Raw genomic sequence first — 20,520 nt, 5'->3', positions numbered from 1 at the left:
TTTTAGTTTTTTTTAATGAATCTCTAGCAAATGGTGCTACTCTCTTTAATGTGTGCTGGGATGACCTCACAAAACCAAATGAAATTATATTTTATTAATTTATTATAATTCCAAAATAATATTAGAATTGCACTTATAAGTATTCTCTCTTCCAGTTAAAGACTGTTTATGAAGATGCCAGTTTCCAGCAGGTGAACACTGATATGCCATTGAGCCAATGCTTTCTGGTGATATTCTTAAACCAACAGTGATTTTCAGTGAATGAGAAAAAAAATCCTGTGAACAGCCAGAACTTCATATTGGTATCAGTAACACAGGTTCTACTTACCCGAAACTTCACAGTGCTGCGGTAGAATTTCTCTGTTTCTGCTCTGTCTGACTACAGTGATAATGAAAGGAGAAAAAGGCACAGTCAGAACCAAAATGTCAAGGATGAGCCTCTGCTACTCCACAGTACAGTAGAGGTGATGACAGTTAAATTAATGATGGTCTAAAAGTATGGATGGAGAAATATCTGTAGACGTACTATTATTAGTCAAGGTTACATTAGGTCAGATTTTATTAGAATGACTTGAAAAAATGAGATTTGGGGTTTGTCTCATTTTTTCCAATCTGGATGTTAGTCTAGAAAAGTACATTACATTTTTTCCACAAAACTTCCCTCTCAAGACATCTGTATGACTTCATGTTCAACACAACCCCCTTCAATTTCATGGCAAAAAATGTATTTATCTGCAGTGATTCTAAGAAAAAAAAACCTCAAAGAGTATTTCTAATGATGCTGTACAAAATTAGCTCTTTGAATGCTAACATTAACATGGTAGCATTACTATCATTACCACAATCAACACTGCATTCATTAGTAATGATTAGCTTTTTATTTTTAAATTATTCTTCATGGGAACTGATGCTAATAAAATAAGAAAGGATAATCACAAGTACAAAAAGAAATTTATCTATTATACTTTCTGTATTTATATCAGGGAAACTTTAAAAATAGCTTTAAGATCTTAATCATATTTCCCTCCCAACTTTCACTATTATCAGTTTAAACATTAAATGCAGGAGATTAGGCAGGAGATGGCTTCTGTGCACTAAAATCTGTGAATTGTAGAAACAGCTTCAAGGGAAATACAAGCTGAGTTTTTTATGTTAGAATTTTAACTTTGCTCATAAAAATTGAGTTTTGTGGGATTTAGGCAAGATCCAGCTACTGAATGTCTTGGTGTGGGAAAAATACATTCCACTGCACTGCATTTAATACCTATTGAAATGATATTTGCACAGCTTGGCCTGTAAAGGTATTGGTAATATCCTGTATGTACAATGTATAAATTTTTTTGTAAAAGTGCTGAAGTAAAGCTAGTTCCAAATTAGATTTGAAGATACATAATTTTGAATTTTCTTTCTGTTGGGCACAGTAATGTCATGCTGAAGTTATCGGAACTTTTTTCTTTTCCTGAATTACATGTCTTTTTTCTATAGGATGTCAAAGAATCAAAAGCAGGGAAAACTTTAAAGAAAAATTAACATTCTAGATACCCTTTGGCAGGTTATGGGCAAGCTTTCAGATGCTTATTTAAAATTTTATTTTACATTTTTCTATGAAAAGATAACACGAAAATTGTAGCAAGAATCAAAATTTCCTCAAATGGGATTACCTCAAATTAATTCTTTTCAAAGTATCCTAAAATTACAGGGATTTGTTCTGATTTTGGAAAAAAATAAAACCACCATCTCACAATCAGTTACAAAGCATGCATATCCTGTCCAACCCTAGCAGAATATGCCCTGTCTTCAACTGTGATTATGGTACAAGGCAAATAGGTGAGAGTTTCACACAAACAACTATATATGCACAAATACATTTGACCACTGATTCCAGTGAGGAATCAGTGTTTAGAGCTGTATGCCTGTTTCAGCTGTTCTCATCGTTACTTTTAAATATGTTTTTTTTCAATTTTTAAGAATTCAGGTAATGGATATGTTTCTTCCTACATAGTATAATAGAACATCAGTGTAGAATGCAAGGTCAGTGATGAAAAATATATGTATCCTTTTATAAATAAAGAAGCCACATAGATTTGACATAGTGATAAAAAGCAAGTGTTAGCTTGGATGAATTTCTATACTCTAACACACCACTACTGCCCATGGGAGTCCCACTTCCAATACTCACTATTATATCTCCCCCTTTGATAAACCGCACTCGGGGCTGGAAGATGACCAGGTCGCACAGGTAGCAGATGTCACACATGACATCAATGGCAAACCAGTAGATCGTGTTACTGGGGGTTTGATATGGGAACACGTAGCGCAGGGGAATGAACCAGCAGTTCCAGTTATAGGCAATGGTCACAAGCATGAGCCACGCCACGTAACGGCGATCTGAAAGGAAAAGCATTGAACGGAGAGGCGGGAACTTGGCGCCTGTTGCCATTTTTTTAGACACATTCATACTGCTGGAGTCTCTGGGAATGCTCCAGCCCACACCAACCTTCCAGTCTCCCTTTTGCAACTGGAATGCTGCTAAAGTAATGTAGCTTGGAAATAGGAGTCACACAAGGAATTTGCAAAAAGAGCGTGTATTCAGTGCACCTGAAGAAACTAATATGATCAAATATAATTATTGCATATAAGATATTGCATCTTGCTCATGTATATTATAACTGACAAAAGAATTATTTGGCCCTAATGAATGGTACAAATTCCAGATCAAGAAACCGAAGACTTGGGTTCTAATTCTCATCAGTTTGCATTAAACTTTTTTGCTTGTCATCTTTACAACTGTTGTCACTTTCCCCTGTTTGGAATAAATGTTGTTTAGGACAGGACCTCTGTGTCCCTGGGAGTTGCAAACTGGAATGTGTACCTTATGGTGGCTCACAGGTGCCATGTAATAGCTGGTCACTTCAATATGAATTTACACCATTACATACACTGCTTTAAATTTACCTGTGTATGAGTCAATGGTATCTGGCAGCTTCATATACTCCATGTATTTTTTCAGTGGAGGTTTTTTGAATTTACAGCACAGCATATCACAGTAGTGATCCTCCTCTGGCTTCACTTCTGCCTCCTCTTTCTTTTCTTCTTTCTTTTCTTCTTTTTTTTCATCTTTTTTTTCATCTTTTGGTGGGGGTGGAGGCTTCTTTGGTGCTAGACACATAGATTACCAGAAACATTGGTAATTTAAAAAGGGCTCAATTAATTAATCCTGTTTTAACATGAACAAAAGCTTCATCATATTAAAATATCTTGTAAGAACACTGAGCAGTGACTAAATTAATTATATTAAATACATAGAAAAACACTTGAAGAATAAAATCACCACTGGTATAAACATGTGCATCTGCTATCTTGAACAGGGCACTTATGTTACAGAGTGCTATATCTTATCTATACTGCTTAATTTCCCTGGACGATGCCTACATAAGTTATAAGTTATACCTTATATAAGTACCTTATAAGTTATATAATTATATAATTTATATAATATATAAGGTTATATAATACCTTAAAAAAATATAAGGTTATATAATACCTTATAAGTTATTAAGTTATACCTTTTATAAGACTGACAAGAAAATTGTTAATTCATGATTTAGCATTCATTAACATGAAAATAGCATTTCTCTTTACATGACTGTTGCAAAGAATGAATGCAGTGAGGATGGAGGTGAGAAAAGACCACTGTGCCATGAGCTGATCTCTCTCCTCTCCTGAACCTGATATGCAAGATGCAGTAGGTGAAACTAGTGGGAAGCTTATAGTCTTTTTACATTTCTAGGTTTATAAAAGTCTTGTATCACTCCTTTGAACCGAGTTCTTCCATCTTTGAGCTGGATAATGTTTGCTCATGTGTCCTATTAATTCTGCTGGCTTTACCTCTGATTAGGATACACAGTCTTAGCAGTAAACTGACAAAGTGGATCTATAATAAGTTAGGAAATAAAGGTCATAAGTTCTACAAAGAGAACAAAAGAGTTAGATCAGCAAAGAAACAATTTTTTTTAAAATTCCTTTATCAGTTGGTATAGTTTATTATTTTTCAGGCACCATTTTTATAGCTTTTTAAAAACCATATATGCAATGAAGAGCTTCTAAAAAAGTGCCAGAATGTAAAACCACCACACTCAATTCTTTGTGGAAAGGAAAAAAAAAGGTCAAACTTTCCTCTGAAGAGGAGAAAAATTGGTTTATGTTTCATATTTTGTCAAAAGTCAATGATAAATTAAGGTCAGATGAGTTTACTCTATTTAAAGTATAGACTTAAAATCTTCAGTGTGTCCAGATTTCTGTCAAGGCTAAAATTTTATTTATTTTTGTTAGACAGAAGATCTCATATCAAAGTGAGTAACATCCACTCATAAGACATATGTTTCTTCATATGTTTCTTCATATGTTTCAGATTCATCTGAATGAATAAACATCTCTGGGAGCTATTTCAAAATACAGAAAACTTTTTGACATTACTGATTCTAGATACTGCCTCTGTAAGGTTTTTCCTCAAATTCTTCAGTAATGTAATTCAAAGGAAGTAATTCAAAGGGAATAATTGTACTTAAGAATTCTGGTTGACTGGAGAGTAGGGATAAATTGACTTCATAGGGCACAAAGTGATCCTTTCCAGTGGATAAGCACACTATACTTACAAAAAAATTATGACAGTATTTTCTGTTACCACAAAATTATTTTCAGTTTTAAACTGAAAAAATGCACAGCTATTTCTAGAGGCACTTACAAGTTGGAGGGCTTGCTTCAGGTGAAGATATCACTGGGTCATTCAGCTTTTCCTTATAGACATTTGCCCTTTCACGCAATTTTTTGACAAGCTCTTGAAGCTGGGCATCAGCATATTCGTTTGTTTGGGGACCCGGACGTGTTGGCTTCTGTGCGCTGGTTAAAACAAAAGGAGGAAAAAGGCTTCATGTACTGGAAATCAATGGAAGGAAACAGTGGTAATTCTATTTCTGAACTGAAGTCGGACATTGAGATTGGATCATTACTGAGCACATTGCTTATTCATATCACTTAATTAATGCTAAGTGGAAACCTAAGTTACCTAAGTTACCAACACAGCAGCAGTCTGTGTGTTGTTTCAAGCAGAGGTCAGGGTACCCTGTTTAACCTACTGCACTACTGGCTCCCCACTGCTGCTTTTCACCAAGTTCCTCTGTGGCTGTGTAAGGCCTAGAGCTTTCCTGATGTATTCACTAAGTTACAAGGCATCCTCTTCACATCTGTTTATAAAAATGTACTCATTGTGATATGGCAATATACTAATGATGACAGGAAATGCAGGTGGAGGAGGAGGGACTTATACTTTACACTTTCTAATGCTGGGTAAATTTATTTCATCCATGTTTTTTATGTTTTTAATAGCTAACATGAGGTAAAAAATTTGCATCTGTTTTCAGTGGAAACAAAACACTGGTCTTCTTGCTGAGGTTTGTTCTTTTTCTGCTAAGAGTTTGCTCAGGGTCATAGTAGCACTATGCTGATATTCCAGCACTCACAGCATTTGTTCAAACCTGAGAACTATCGATTTTCAAACACCTGCAGACTCATACTCTGCACTGAAACTAATGCTTTCATTAGGTTTTGTTCATGCTGGGCAGTCAAATAGAAAATCCAGGTGAAAGTGATTCTTGATCAACTCTTCTGTGCTTATTCTTACTTGAAATTTCATCCTTGATTATTTGCTACTGTCTGATTTTGCAGACTGGGGTTATTTTTGAGTGCAACTCAGCTGGCAGCTGGGCCACACATTTGGACTTCCTCTGTGTAAAGACCAGGACGTGGGATTTTTTTTCTGTACCCTTGACTCAACCCTTCTCAGCTGATGTGATTCAGAGTGTCAGAGATGGCTGGAAATGGCTGTGACTGGCACAGGGCAGCTTGAGGTCCCCTCCCAGTTGCCACAAGTCACAGCTGCCATCCTGTACTGAAATTCTGAAGGCTATGCCCAATATAGGAGCTACAGCAGGAAATGGTGCTTTCTTTCTTAACAGTTTTTCAGCTGTCCCAGGTACCACAGGGATGTGACTACAGCAAGAGTAGCAGCAGATCAAAAGTAACATATGCTTGAAATGCCCAGATTCTTGAGAAAATCTTCCCAAATGTGAGTAGGGAAAAAGTGGTATGACAGTGCCTTGGGAAGGGAAGAAATGAGCACCACTGCAAAGTGATCTTTGAGTAAACACCATGTCTCCTCAAGACCTAAACCTATTTTAAAATTTCTAACAGAAGGAGCTGTAGCTAAAAAAGGAGAGTGTCAGAGTGGGATGTGTCTAGCTTTTTGAGAAGCAGTTTTCTGGAGACACAACACGAATCACAGTGCCCAAGGAAGTATAATTTAAGCATATAAAAATCCTTCAGCAATAAAACCATTGGATAAAGTGGAGATATGCTCCACTTAGAAGCAGCAGCAGAAACAAAAGTTGGGAAGTGTATGCTTGTCATTTCTCTATTTTAAGCCCTGTATACTGTCTATTTCTTAAAGCTCCTCAGACAGGAGATTAATCAAAACAGTTCTGATACATTTTGTAATCACATCACAGTTCCTTTTGTGTCACATTGTCCCTTTCCTCAGGCCATCTGCAATGTAATGACATCCTTTCTTGTTTTGAGCTAACATCTCACAATTAGTTTTTTGCTTTTATGCAAAGAATTTAAAATGGTCCTTAGTCTTTCCTGTTGCTGTATTTGCTCACGTCATTAGCTATCTTATAGTTAGGCACCACTTACCACAAGTGTCAAGCCAAAAGCCCCTTCTAACTTCTTTCTAGGGATAAGCTACAAATTTCTTGAGATTTTCCTCTTATTTAATGGATTTTCCAACAACAGTCAAAGTTTCCTCTATCATGAATTTGGTGCAACGTAGTGCAGAGGAACCATGTTTCCATTTGGCACTGATTAGAATCTATGTGACTTAGTTTAAGTTATTTGCCCTGCAATTGATGAGAAATTGATTTTCCTTGCCCTACTTCTCATTTGGCTTGCATTACCTCCTACTCCATTATTTTCTTGTAATGAAATGCTTGCTTTAAATTTTCTTTGGTTAATATAGATGGAAGAGACTGCATGTTGAATACTAGTAATTTGAGGATGTTTATTGTACATGTACTTTGTATGAGGGTGCACTTTAAATTGCCTGGGCTAATGAAGCCCATTTAAACTTCACTAAATTACTTTTAATTAACCTTGACTCTTTCTGTCGCATTTTATCTTAGATCTTGTGCAATGTGTTACAATAGGCCTAGGTCTATATTATTTACTCTCCATGTAGTCCTTTACAGAGTAGAAATGCTCATTCTCTGTACAAGTAATTTCATGTGGCCTAGGAAATGAAAATCAAGATGGCAACTCATGTACTATGCACACAGTCTTGTTACTACCTCAAACATATTTTGTTTTATGATAGCAATATATGTAATATGGGAAGTATAATAATATTCTGATATATTTCACTTCTTGATTTTATTTTTATAACTTGTAGATTTAAACTTGTTTGTTTAATGATAAAATTGCAGTGCCTTTATTCTCCCCAAGCCACAAGAGAAGCTTTAGACACCTATAGCATAGTTAAAGAATATCACCTTGAAGTAGGCTATGAAAATTGAGTATACTATTGTAAATTGAGTATACTATTGAGTATACTTATGTTTGCAACAGCTGTTAAGTACTGTGGCTTGAAAGTTTTCTGTTTCTCTTTTTTAAGAGTTCAAGAGTTCATATAAGAAGAGTTAAGAGTTAAGAGTTCAAACAAACAGTGATATGAAATACAATAGGTCAGAAACTTTGCCTTTTTCTAAGTTGCAATCTAGGGTTTTAATTCCTTCCTGTTTCTGGCCATGAACACCAAATATCTGAGTTCAATTTCATGTTTAATCTACCAGGCGACCCCTGAGAAAATGTATTTCATAAATGTGTGCTGCCTGGAAAATATCCATAATACTTTTTGCTGATTTCAGTTATAACCCTATATTTTTTTTCAGCACCTAAGAAACTTTCTGCTAATTACATGGAAATAGAGTTCTTGGTCCTGCAATAGAGCTTTCAATACTTTTATAGAGCTCTGATGTGATTTATGATGGCATTTACAATCTGTGTCTTGAAAAAAAATTGTCTTTTCTGAATAAACTAGGGAGAATCTCTGATTTGGATAATCAGTATTCAGAAGGATATGATCATAAACAAAACATGTGGCACAGATGAGAAAGATTTTGGAGAGACAGAAAAATGTAATTCCAGGCATCATGAAATGTATTGATTCAAAAACACATCTTCAATTTTTGCTGACAATCCCAGTATGAGTAACGACATAGAAGCCCTGAGTTCCAAGCCTAAGAGCAGTCATCCTAAATTACTAAGAAAACTAGTGATAGAAAAAATCCAACATATTAGTCACTTGCTTGGTACAGAAAGAGAGGTATTCTAAAAAGCTAAATTTATTATACTGTCTCTCTCTATAGTCCAAAGAAGGCTCCCCTGAGGAGAGGTTCAGAATTACTGAGATAGGTTTCTGCTCTGAATTGCCTGTGAAGAGAGATTATTTTTGTCCTTTATCTGCAAAGGATGCTGTTAGGGTTTTAGGAGTGAGTTTTAATAGTCTCCGTCATGATTTTGGTACAAAATGTAGTAGTGTACTAATGATGTTTAACAGGACATTGGATTTGGAAGATTAAAAAGTAGGAATGATTCCTATGCAGGAAAATTTTAGTTATTTAGTCCAAGTAATAGAAATGAGGACAAGTCTAATGCCCCATACTACAGAAACGTACTTAAAATCTAATTGTAAGAATTTCATTTGTAAATGATGGGATCATCAGGTGCAGGTGACAAAAGGATAACTGTCCAAGTGTTTAGTCAAAGGGAAGTTGCCTATGGGCCATTCATAATCTGGCTATGAAAAACACTGGTGCAAATATAACTGCAGAATGCAAATTGCATACTGTGAAGGAAGTAAATATTAATATTGGGATATAGGCCATCAAAAGGTGCATTCCCATAGTCTAAGACACTAGAAAGTCTCTTAGAATGGCCAAGGTTACTGGGAACATGACTTTGAAAAGGAGAAAAAACCAGATAGAAACATAATAAGATCACTGTCTATGAAATAAAATTTTGTTGCTGAACCATGGGAAAATAGGTATTAGAGATGAGAAAATGCAATGTGAGAAGAAGAAATGTGAATGGAGGAACAGTGAATTATCATGAGTTAAACTTCTGAAGAAAGTTTCCAAGCCTTTATTGACCAGAATTCTAGGCAACTTTCATTATGAGTGAGGAGCAGTTAAAACAAGTGTGATAGACTTCAGGATTATGTTAGCTAAGATCATGAAGACTGTTGTAGGCTGTGATTCCCAAGAAATCAAAAGAATGTATGCAGAATGACATAAAATCCTTTTCAGCAAACAAACTTGAAATATATAAAGGTTTGGGAAGTGGATAAATGACTTAACCTGTATATTTACCACCCACTTCTTCTTCCAAAAATCTTAAAAGCTCAAGTGCTATGAAAGTAAGTTTCTAAGATATATAGATTATCTTAAAGTCTTGCAACAAGATGTTCATGCATTGGATTCCACAGACTTTCAAAATGTTCTTAATTAAATTCTAATTCTCCTTAACCGTGTTGAAAAAAGTATCTTCCTGTGACCCATCATCTTTTCTGTTAGTCACAGAATCAAAGTCCGAAGAGAATTTCAAGTTCATCTAGTCCAACAGTCAACCCAGCACTATCATAATTATCCCTAAACCAAGTGCCACATCCAGATGCTTGCCTGGGCAGTTTATTCCAATGCCTTTCCACCCTTTCACTGATGACTTTTTTTTCTAATATCTAATCTGAACCACTCCTAGCAAGGGAAGTGTCTGATAAAGACCTATCTTTATTGATACAGAAGATTATGTCCTTTTTTATTTGCTGCATTTTTTAAATACTGGCATTATATTGACTTCTCTCTGCAATAAAACAGAATAAATCACATTTTATTTAATTTCATTTTAGGATTGAGTTCTTCTTCACAACACAATATTATTTCAAATGGATGTTCCTTTATCCTAGTATATATTTTATTACCTATTTCATTAATTTTAAACATAGTGATACCATAATATTTGGGTTGGTTTTGGTTTTATGTATGTATAAGCAAGAATGGGCCATAGGCATTTACAAGATTCATGCAGACAACATATAAGAATATCCTTGTGTTGTGTTCATAAAGCAAAACAGATATGGAAGCAACAGTGTTCAGGAAGGCACTATCTTTTAGATTTATCCACTAGTATTGAACTCACAATAAACTTCTTGATGCAATGCAGACTAAAATTTCATAATCTAGGCTGCGGAGATTCCTGCTTTTTTGCTCAATTTTTTTTTTTTTTTTTTCACATCAGCTTCTTTGACAATCCTCCTAGTTATTCAGTCACAACAATCTGTGAATCCTCTAATCCTCTTTACCGTAGTCTCTAAGGAGAAGTCTGTCTCAATGCTGAATGCATGGAACTCTCACTGAGGTACCAGATTAACATGCAAATAAGATTTTATTTTAATTAAAAAATCTGCAGTAGGAACTATAAAGGTATTAGAAATAAAAATAGTAGGAATGTTTAAATTATCAATTAGCTATGAAAAAAAATCACCTTTCCTTAAGGTGATTGGTGATATACATTTTTTAATTGCATTATTTACTATGATGTAAGAAATAAGGACAGAATTATTTCTAATACTAATTGCTTTAGAACAAAGGTATAATAGTCTAAGGAAGTCATTCTCATTTATTTCCTTATGTGGCGCTGTTGTGTCATTGGGGCTTTCTTATCTGTAAGTAATTAAATCTGTCTGAGGAATCTGCCACTCATCAGGAATTTTTAACATTTTAACATTTTAACATTTAAATACAAACATGTATCTTATTTACATAAGCCTTTAATTTATGGTTATGTAAAATAATTTAATCAGAGTATGATGCAGTGCTGTACAGAGCTCATGAGCACAGCATAAATACTTCCTATTTTCTATCTTCCAGTTTTTCTTACTATACAGGGAATTAAAAAGTAAAATAAAAATGCCATGAAATTTCCCATTGTGAATGTTTTCAAAGGTAGGAAAAAAGTCTGAAATTTGAAAAAACTTAATTTCCAATAGATCTGTCATGTGTTTTCATAGAGTCCCTAAAATAATCATATAACCATAAGGCTGTAGAGAAGTTTGAGATATTCCTGTCCTCACAGCTCAAAGCAGGATGAGGTACACCTGAAAGATTCGTATCTAACCTTTTCTGAAATATGTCTAGTCATGGGTATTCCATAATTTTCCTGAAGAATTTATTTCTGTGCTTCACTAGCTTCATTTTACAGTTTCTTATTTTTCAATGTAAATCTCTTTTGGCACAATTTATTGTATGCATTTTGAACATGGGGTAAAATTTACAGTGTCTTCTCTTTTATCTCACTTTTTGTCCGTCTGCACATTTTAATTTTTTTCACTTTTTTTTCCCCCCTAATGAAAAGGATTTGGTACAAGGGTAATAATTGTATGATGACTAAGAATGTCAATTAATTCTTTACTCTGTGTGTGTTCCCAAACTTCATGCCATAGGTCATTGTTCCTTATGCTTATTATAAAAAATTACCTTAGTGTGACCATCTTGTTGCAAGTCTACCTTCATTAGGGTAAACTGTTGTACAGCAACCTGTGTAGAGGCTGAGTGCATGTATCTTTCCCAGGGTCACAAAGAAACTTGAAGAAAGAACCTATTCCTCTGAGATGACTTCCAATTACTGCTATTTAAGACCATCCTTGCCCCTTCTGCAAGACCCTGACCCATTCCTTTCCAATGCAGCAGCAGAGTAGGTGTGTTCCGTGCAGACCCTGCTCACCCCCCTCTCCTCTCGAGTATCGTTTACCCAGGGTACTGAATAAAACTGGGCTGCCAGATGTGTTTGACTTCTCATCTGACCCTCATATTTCCACCTGGCACTGTTTCCTCTGTTCCTCTCTTGGGCTGTTCAGCATGGGATGTTTTCATCCTAAAATGCTAAGATTTGGAAAAACAGTAAATAACTGGAAACAGGGTGTTTTAATAAAATATGTTGGACAAGATTAAACATAGGCATGAATACTTACACTTGTCATGAAGTAATAATCAGTTTTCTTTTACTAAATTATAAGCATTATGTGTTGTGGTGTGTTTTTTTTTCTTTGATTGTTCAGTGTCTGTTCACCCCCCCCACCAATCTCCTTCCTTCCCCAGTTGTCAGTCTTCCCAAGCTCTTCCCTAACCCCCTCTTCTCCCAGTTGTCAATCCTCCCTTTCCCTGCCCCTTTCCCCAGAACATTCCCTATCATTCCCACCCCTGCTTCCAGAGCATTCCCTGTCTATTTGTTGAGGCTCAACACCCTGTTGGTTATTTTGTGTTACTGCACTCTCCTGTTTCCCCTGATAGGTTTGTGCTATGTTAGTCCCTCCTTAGATCCTCCCCAGCCCTGCCCTCATTGGTTGCTGTTCCTATACCCCGCCTCTTGAGTTCCTATATAAAACCTTTGTTCTCTCTCCCCCCCAGAGGGTCTTGGGGCTCGCTGATTAAAGCCATCCTGTTCACTTGTAAGTCCCGTGTTGCCTCCGGCTGTCCCCACACCAACAACTGTGACTGCAGAGTTTCACAGGGGGAGCGGCCGCCTGTTCTCTTCCCTCGCCGCCCAGCATGCCTTCCGCTCGGGGAATCGCGGTGGGAGGAGCTGCCCACGAGTTACAACAATTATGTCTTAGATTTATATGCCTCTTAGATTGATCAAGAAAGGCCCTGATATATTTGCAAATATTTTGTACAAGTGTTATTTAAATTCAAATGCAATTTAAATATAGATGTTTTATATTACACATAGTAGTGTACTTGCCACAATGCTCATTGCTTGCTTTTTTTTCCCCAAAATTGACTCAACATATACTAACAGTATTTTGAATAAATTATTATCTTTCCCTTTACAAAAAGGTTTCTTGCTTTAAAAAATAGTAAGTAAATGAAGGATTTACACAAAATGCACAGAAATTGCCTTTAATCAAAGAAGTCAATCAGAAGGGAATTATGACAAACTATACTCTTACTTTGTTACATATTCAAAAAAATCCAATTTCTTCCATTGATACAGTTAGCAAAAATATGTGTGAGTGTATGATTTGAAACAATGCAAGGGTAAAAAAAAGCCTGCATTTCAGTCCGTATAATGACATTCCTATCCTTTCCTCACTTCATTTATTCTTCAATGAAGAATTTATGAATCCACTACTTCTTAATTTCAGGCTACCTACTTGATTTACATGCAGAGTGAGTGAAATTAAATGGCAAAGGTAACTGCATCCTGCAGATCAGATAGAATTTAAAGGCTCTGAGAAAATACATCTCAGCAAAGATTATAGCAAGTTTAATCCATTTTGGTACAGGCAGCACACCATCACCTTTCTAGTTAATTTGCAGTTTCTCAATGTAGTAATTTCAGAAACTCAAGTCCAAAAACTAGAAGTGAAAGGCTCTGGAAAAAAAAAAAGGCCTAAGCAGAGGGAATGTAAGTGTTAAGTATTTTTTTTTTTAAACCATTAATGTCTTTTCAGTCAGGCTTAATAAATATACTAGATGGATTCCATCTGTTTACAATTTCAAGTATTGCAGCGATTAGTTGGAAACAACTAAGGAAATGTATTAGCCTCTCCATAAAACTGGAACTGTGTTTAAACTGGGATTTTTCATAAGTCCCAGCATTGGCCTTATTTTACTTCCTCTAAATTCGATTGGAGTGTGATTTTTGTACATCCCTGGTGTTCCTACAGTAATCAAGGATTTCTAGAGACTCTGCAGAGGGTTGATACTGGGTCTGTTTCACTAATGTGCTGAGATTTTGTACTTGGGATAGGACATAGTTTCTCTAAGGTGCATCTACTTGGTGAATTGATGTATTATAACTAGTGGATGGCAAACACTAATAAGCACAGTAATTTTCTTGTTCGAGGTTATTTAGGTAAATGAAGTGCATTACTCACTAAGAACATGCTACCAGCAGGAGTTCTCTTTATTACCTGGCTATGCACCACGTAGCAAATTACCTCTTAATCTTTGTTTGGTTTTCTTTTCTTGCTATGAGGCAAATTAAAGATGGAAAAAAAATCTTCTTTATAGAATGACTGGTAAAGTCTATTAAGTAATAGGATGTGGCTATGAAAAAGGCAAACCACAAGAATGAAGTTCAGTTTGTCTGGACTACGAGTATGCTTTCTGGGTGGGAATGATATTTTAAAAATAAATTTAGCATTTTATTAAAATGTATTTAATGAATTTAATATTTTTTATATTTTGTTTTTAATAGCTAGATTCTGAAGGTGGCATATCAGATATAATGGTTTTTTTCCTCTCTAAACGTAACTGAGAATGTGTTAGATTTTGACATGAAATATAAAAGCATAGGGAGTCCCAGTTACCTACTGCAATTTTTTTTTCCTTTCTGTGCTGTTGACTATTTAGCCTCCAAATATGGATTATTGTGCAGTATTTTGCACAGCAATGTTCATGATCCTTGACTGGAGTTTCAGTGTACTGCCTTAGTATAAATAGTACATAGTAATCCCTTTGGTAATCTGAGATGAAATACTCTTACAAATTCAACAGGGTTTAGAGGCTTTTAAAAGACATAGGAGAGAAGAGGTCATAGAAGGACTTTGTGTCCCTCCATTTTCTCTGAAACCTGCTCTCAGATGCTTTGTTTACTTTCTTCAATACTCTGTCTTTTCCAGGACTTGCTGCAACTTTATCTCATACCTTGAAGGTTTGTGTTAGTTTCTTGTTAATAAGACTCCCCTGTCTTCTATTAGAGTGCAAATGAGGTGCTGAGTGCGTTCTTCTGCTCCCTTATTTCTTGCTGTGAACAGACAGGGTAGTCTTAGCCCACCCTTCCAGAGGTTATTATTACTCAGCAATTAGCCATTAATGAAAACTACCTGTTGCTCTGTTACATTGTCAATAAAGAGAGAGGGGAGAAAAAATATATTGATAGTCAGAACCAATTTGTGTGCAATTCTATCCAAGCTATTAGGAAACAGATATTAAATGTTTCAGTCACTATGCTGTAATTCAGTGTTTGGTACAGTCTTGTGGGTTTCTTCTTTCAGACACAGTATTTAGGTGGCTGAGACCAGTGCTGTATCTGTTTACTCTTTATCAATGTCCATCACCATGTACTGGAGTATTTTAAAAAATGAGGGTATGCTGAGAGGAAAAGGCAGATTGTTTTTTGTTTTTCTTTTTTTTTTTTTTTTAATTTTTTTCATGGACAAAAAAATTCTGTGGGAATTGTCACTGACTTAGCAAGCAAAAAAAAAAAAAAAATTGCTCTTTTAGAGGAAAAGAGGAAATTAAAAAATTAAAAAATGTGCTGCTCCAAACAGAAAAATTGCCTTCCTTCCTTCTTCCTCATTCTATACATCTGAGACTGCACAGATGCATTTTAAAAAATTAAATGTCACAGTAACAGCAGATAAGGTGAAAACTTTTCTATTAACATTTTCATGAAAGTTGATGAGCTCTGTATGCATATGATTTATGAAAAAAGTATATATCTATGAACCTTATTTCATTATGTATATTACTCAGGCAAATGGGCATGCTGATGATTTCTTGCAAATCAGGTGACTTTTGATTAAACTTTCACTCTTGAAAGACAATTAGCATACGAAAATAGTCTACCCAAATTAATTGCCCTGGGACTCCCAGTGGGACTTCCACCCACACTCTGTGCCCATGGGTCTTTGTTGCCCACTTCAGGTCAGGCCTTGTTGCTGCCTGAGCTATGTTTAGGTGTGTTTACCTCCAATTCTGTCTCTGGTCCTGTCTCCTAGACAGACTTTGGACCTGTCTTGTAGCCTTGTCTCCAGCCCTGTCTCTGACCCTGTCTTTTTTGCTCCTGACTGGACTCCCTGGATGGACTCTAAACCTGGTCCACCACTTGGCCTTATTCATGGCGCCTGTTGATGGAGACTGATCCTTCTCTGCTTGCTGTGTCAGACCCTGTGGGGCTGAACCTTCTTGTTAAGGGAGCTGCTTGTGCTGGGGTTATCTTGGCTCCCATCTCCTCTCTCAGCGAGCCCTTATGGCAACCTGGAATATATCTGGGCAAAGTCTGAAATTCCTGTTGAGAAAATTCTAGCAATTTTGATTTCCATAACAATATAGTAGAATAATACAATTGTTTGATTTAAAGATCCTTTAATCCATCCCATCTACTTGGAACAGGGACATTGTCCACTGCATCAATTTGTTCAGAGCCATGTCCATCCTGACCTTGAACAACTTCCAACAATGGGCCATCCACAACTTCTCTGACAAACCTGATCTTACCACTCTCATCACAAAAAATTTTATCCTCATATCTAGTCTAAATCTGCCTTCTTTAAAATCATTACTCCCTATAGAATTGCAAGAACAATCACAATTCTCTCACCCTTTCCTCCTAGATGTGCTCTGATTATTTTTGTGGTTCTCCCTAGATCAGGCCAGTGTCTTTCTTGTACTGAGGACTCCAGAGCTGGATGCAGCACTTCTGGTGAAATCTTAGCAAGCTGGAGTGGATAAGGGTGAATCACCTCCCTTGACATGCTGGCCACATGTTTTTTCATGCAGCCTGGGATGCAGCTGGGTCTCTGAGTTCTAAGCACACATTGCCATTCCATGGCTAATTTTTCATTCACCAATATATCTCCAAGTCCTTCTCTGCAGATCTGCTCTCAATCTGTTGATCCTGCAGGCTGTATGGATAGTGGGGGTCAGCATGACCCATGTGCAGAACATTGCACTTGGTCTTTTTGAGCTCCATGAGGTTTGTGTAGCCCCACCTCTCAAGCCTGTCAAGGTCCCTCTGGATGACATCCGTTCCCTCCAGTTTGTAGGCTGCACCACACGCTCTGGTGTTGCCCAAGGAATGGCACTTGTTACTAATCACTATTTGAGCACTATCTAAATATGGATTAAACAGTAACAGAGAAAACTCCTGGACAATTGGACTCTTACTTGACTATCCTGACTGTCCTAACAGTCCTTGAAATGGCTTTCACTGATCAAACTAGCATTTTGCCAAATAACTCCCAGGTATAGTAATACCTAGAAATTATCAATAACCAAACTCTTCGGGAGGCATATTTTATTGTTCTAGTTGGCCTCAGTGCTAGACAGTGGTTTGAGCATGTTTTGTTTACTACTGTTGTAGATCACATGTATCTATTTGACTCGAATGCTCAGCTTTTCTCAATGTGATAAAGGCAGTTGATTTCCCTAAAATATTCTAGTGAGTAAATTTGAACACATAGACTAAAAAAGGCAGTAATCTTTATCAGGAATGGTGTCTTAATAGACTTCCATGAACCTTAAGAAGCAATGAATTAAATTCTCTCATATGCACATTTTAAAAATCATTCTCCCTTCAGCTCTGACAGTCATACAACAGATCTGGTTAGTTTAGTTTCAGGGCAGTGCAATGACACCAGTGCCATGACTTCCAGACTCTACTGCAGAATGTAGTAACTGTTTTGGCAGTAGAATTTACCAACTATTTACTCTACTTTTAGAAGCTGTTGCTCAGATTAAACTGACTAGGTATATCTGGATAGACATGTGACACTGAGTCAGAACACCTCTGAGAAAGCAATGTTTAATGTAAATATTTTTAATTTTCTTTTAGCAGACAGATTTTGTTTCTACTAATAAGAAACATACCCTTTTGTTTCATAAGCACATAATTATGTTAACCATGGTTACAAGTTTTACCAGTGGAACAGTAAGCATTGAATGATGATAAAAAAAGGAGATTCTTATCTAGGTTTTAATTTTTGACCTACTGATTCACATTGAAGTAACTAAGTTATTTATAACTTTTCCATTCTTTCTAGTCAGAGTTATTTTTAATTGCATCCATTATTTTAAAGAGGCATGTGCAGTAGCATTTTGCTTGATTATTTCCAGACAAAGTCTGTCTTAATAAAGAGGAGGAAGTAGGTAGTTAATCTATCATCTCTATAAATTAACTCCATGTCAGGGAAAGATTTTTCTTTGTGTCATTAGGACAATCAAAACAATAGAAGGCAAAAACAAGCAGGAGGAGTTTCTACCTGGTTCTGTATTGAATGTATCCATTTTTCTCCATTCAAAATGATCTCAAAAGGCAGAAATTTCATGATGTATAGCAATAGGCCATGTGAGAGTAAAGACTTAGATCTGACTGATTAGATAACTTTGCATAAAAGAATCTGGGGGTCCTAGTGGACAACAAATGGAACATGAATCCACACTCTGTTCTAGCAAGTATGAGGGCTAACTACCCATTCTGACTTAAAAAGAGCACCGAAGGTGCACAGCAAGAGTATGAGAGATAGAAGAAGCAAGTTAAAGCAAAGGAAAATTTAATTCCATTTAGTTTTCATAATAAGGGTGGTCAAAGGGTGGACCAGATTACCTAGAGAAACTATGGAAATTCCAATCTTGATGATATAGATTCACAATTATGCTGAAAAATATTTGTGTGCCTTGATCTAACCTAGGAGTTTAGTCTAACCTCTAAATATTTTCAGCAGGATTTTGGATCTCATTCCTTCTGGAGAAGCCTTCCAACCTGAGCTGTTCTATCAAGACCTTTATTTTCCATAGTGACACAGCAAGTGTCATCAAGTGCACACTCAGAAAGTTTGCAGATGATACCAAGCTGAGTGGCGTCATCTGCAGGCCTAAAGGAGAGCCAAAAATATGATCAGAAGTTTGGGGCAGTTCTCCTATGAGGAAAGGCTGAGAGAGTTGAGGTTTTTCAGCCTGGGGAAGAGAAGGCTTCAGTGAGAAGCCTTTTAATATCTGAAGGGGGCCTGTAGAAAGATGTGGGCAAACATTTTATCAGGGGTTGTGCCATTACAAGATTTAACATTTTTAAGCATAGAGAGGGCAGATTTAGATTAGATATAATGAAGAAATTTTTACAGTGTGACTGGTGGAACACTAGCACCTGTTAGGCAGGAGGTGGTGGATGCCCCATCCCTGGAAACATCCAAGGTCAGCTGGGATGGAGTTTTGAGCAACCTGATCCACTTATAGCTGTCCCTGCTCATTACATAGGGGTGGGACATGATGACCTTTAAAAGTCCCTACCAACTCAAAGAATTCTATGATTCCATGAATCTTTGAATCTCTGCTTCTGAAATTGCTATAAACTATTCAAAGCTTATTGTTTTCTAGACTTCATATTTATTTTTATTTTCACAAAACAATCACCTCAGCTTTTTACATCACCCAAATTCTGCCCTGAAGGAATACTACTGTTTCATTTATTTATTTATTCTCAGCAAGAGATAGTACTAATCCTCTGATTGTGGAGACAAATGCTGATTTAATGTTATAGCTCAGAAAAAAAAATGTTGAAGATAAAAAGTTTCAAGCCAAAATGATGTGAAAAATATTCTAGGTATTCAGGGCAGCATTCTGGGACTTTCTTCTTTGCTAAAACATGGTCATAATTAAGCAGCAGCACTGCTAAATTTGCATATAACTGTAGTTGAGCCAATTCTTTTCCTCGCTCCTGCAATTTAGGATGATGTACACAACTATCAAAAACACATAATAAATGAATGCCTCATATATATGCTATCTTGAAACTGAAATAAAGTTCTTCAGTTCCTTACAGGAGGGACTTTTAAAGAACAGATATATGGCACACAGAAATATTTACTCAGGATGTCAGGTAGAATCTTCAAAATTTTTAATTGAATTTACTCACTCAGCATCTTCTTTCCCATCTTTGAGTTCATGCTCTTCCTGTTGAGTTGTCTTAGCTGGTTCAGTTGAGTTTTCAGGTTTTGAAGGCTCAGGTGCTTTTGCTGATTCTGTATCTAGAGAAAAGGTTTTAAGTTTTGTAAATGAATTTTTAAATAATTATAATAATACTTTTGAAGGAATCACAGTCTGTCTGACATTATTTCTTCAGTAGATAAGCACTAAAAGACACAGCTTCTGGGACCTGACCTCTGAACAATTTCCTGCATAACTCTGTTTCAGTGCCAACTGTACACAGCATGCTTATGATAAGTTCACCTTTTAGAATATGTAATTTGCTTGTGGTTTTAAAATAGATTCATCAGTATCCAGCTCAACAGTGGTCAATTCAGAGCACTCTTCTGTATTTATGAGGGACAAGAAAAGTGATGCAGCAAGGTAGAGGACATGTATATCTGTCCAGAAATGCCTTGTGAAATACAGGAAGAAAAGTGAAGAGTGGCTAATCTTCTAATGAATAAAAATGTTAATAATATTATCTATGCTTCAAAGTTTGTACTGTATCAAAGATGTTGCTTCAGCTGCCATGGAAGTACTGTTCATTGCTGAGTAAATTATGATTGAAATATATCATTAAGGATGTAAGTATGTTGTACTTTGTCTAGTCTGTTTCTTAATTTCTGTTACTAGTAACTTTTTCAAAGTCATCCAAGTAGGCAGT

The 20,520-nt window shown here is 36.1% G+C and overlaps 1 protein-coding gene across 1 annotated transcript in view; it reads right to left on the bottom strand.

Moving 5' to 3' along the window:
• CNGB3 (cyclic nucleotide gated channel subunit beta 3) overlaps positions 1–20,520 on the bottom strand; it is a 59,570-nt gene that overhangs the window by 28,081 nt on the left and 10,969 nt on the right. The window contains exons 3-8 of the mRNA XM_077781260.1: positions 19,804–19,915; positions 4,745–4,899; positions 3,643–3,728; positions 2,956–3,097; positions 2,176–2,388; positions 329–375 (exon numbers count right to left, since the gene is read on the bottom strand). Of these exons, the coding sequence (XP_077637386.1) occupies positions 329–375; positions 2,176–2,388; positions 2,956–3,097; positions 3,643–3,728; positions 4,745–4,899; positions 19,804–19,915 (755 nt within the window). The remainder of the gene's footprint in view (positions 1–328; positions 376–2,175; positions 2,389–2,955; positions 3,098–3,642; positions 3,729–4,744; positions 4,900–19,803; positions 19,916–20,520) is intronic.

The sequence above is a fragment of the Lonchura striata genome, chromosome 1, assembly GCF_046129695.1.
Source record: "Lonchura striata isolate bLonStr1 chromosome 1, bLonStr1.mat, whole genome shotgun sequence".
In the NCBI taxonomy this organism is placed as follows: Eukaryota; Metazoa; Chordata; class Aves; order Passeriformes; family Estrildidae; genus Lonchura; species Lonchura striata.
This window is presented reverse-complemented; position numbering and strand designations above follow the sequence as displayed.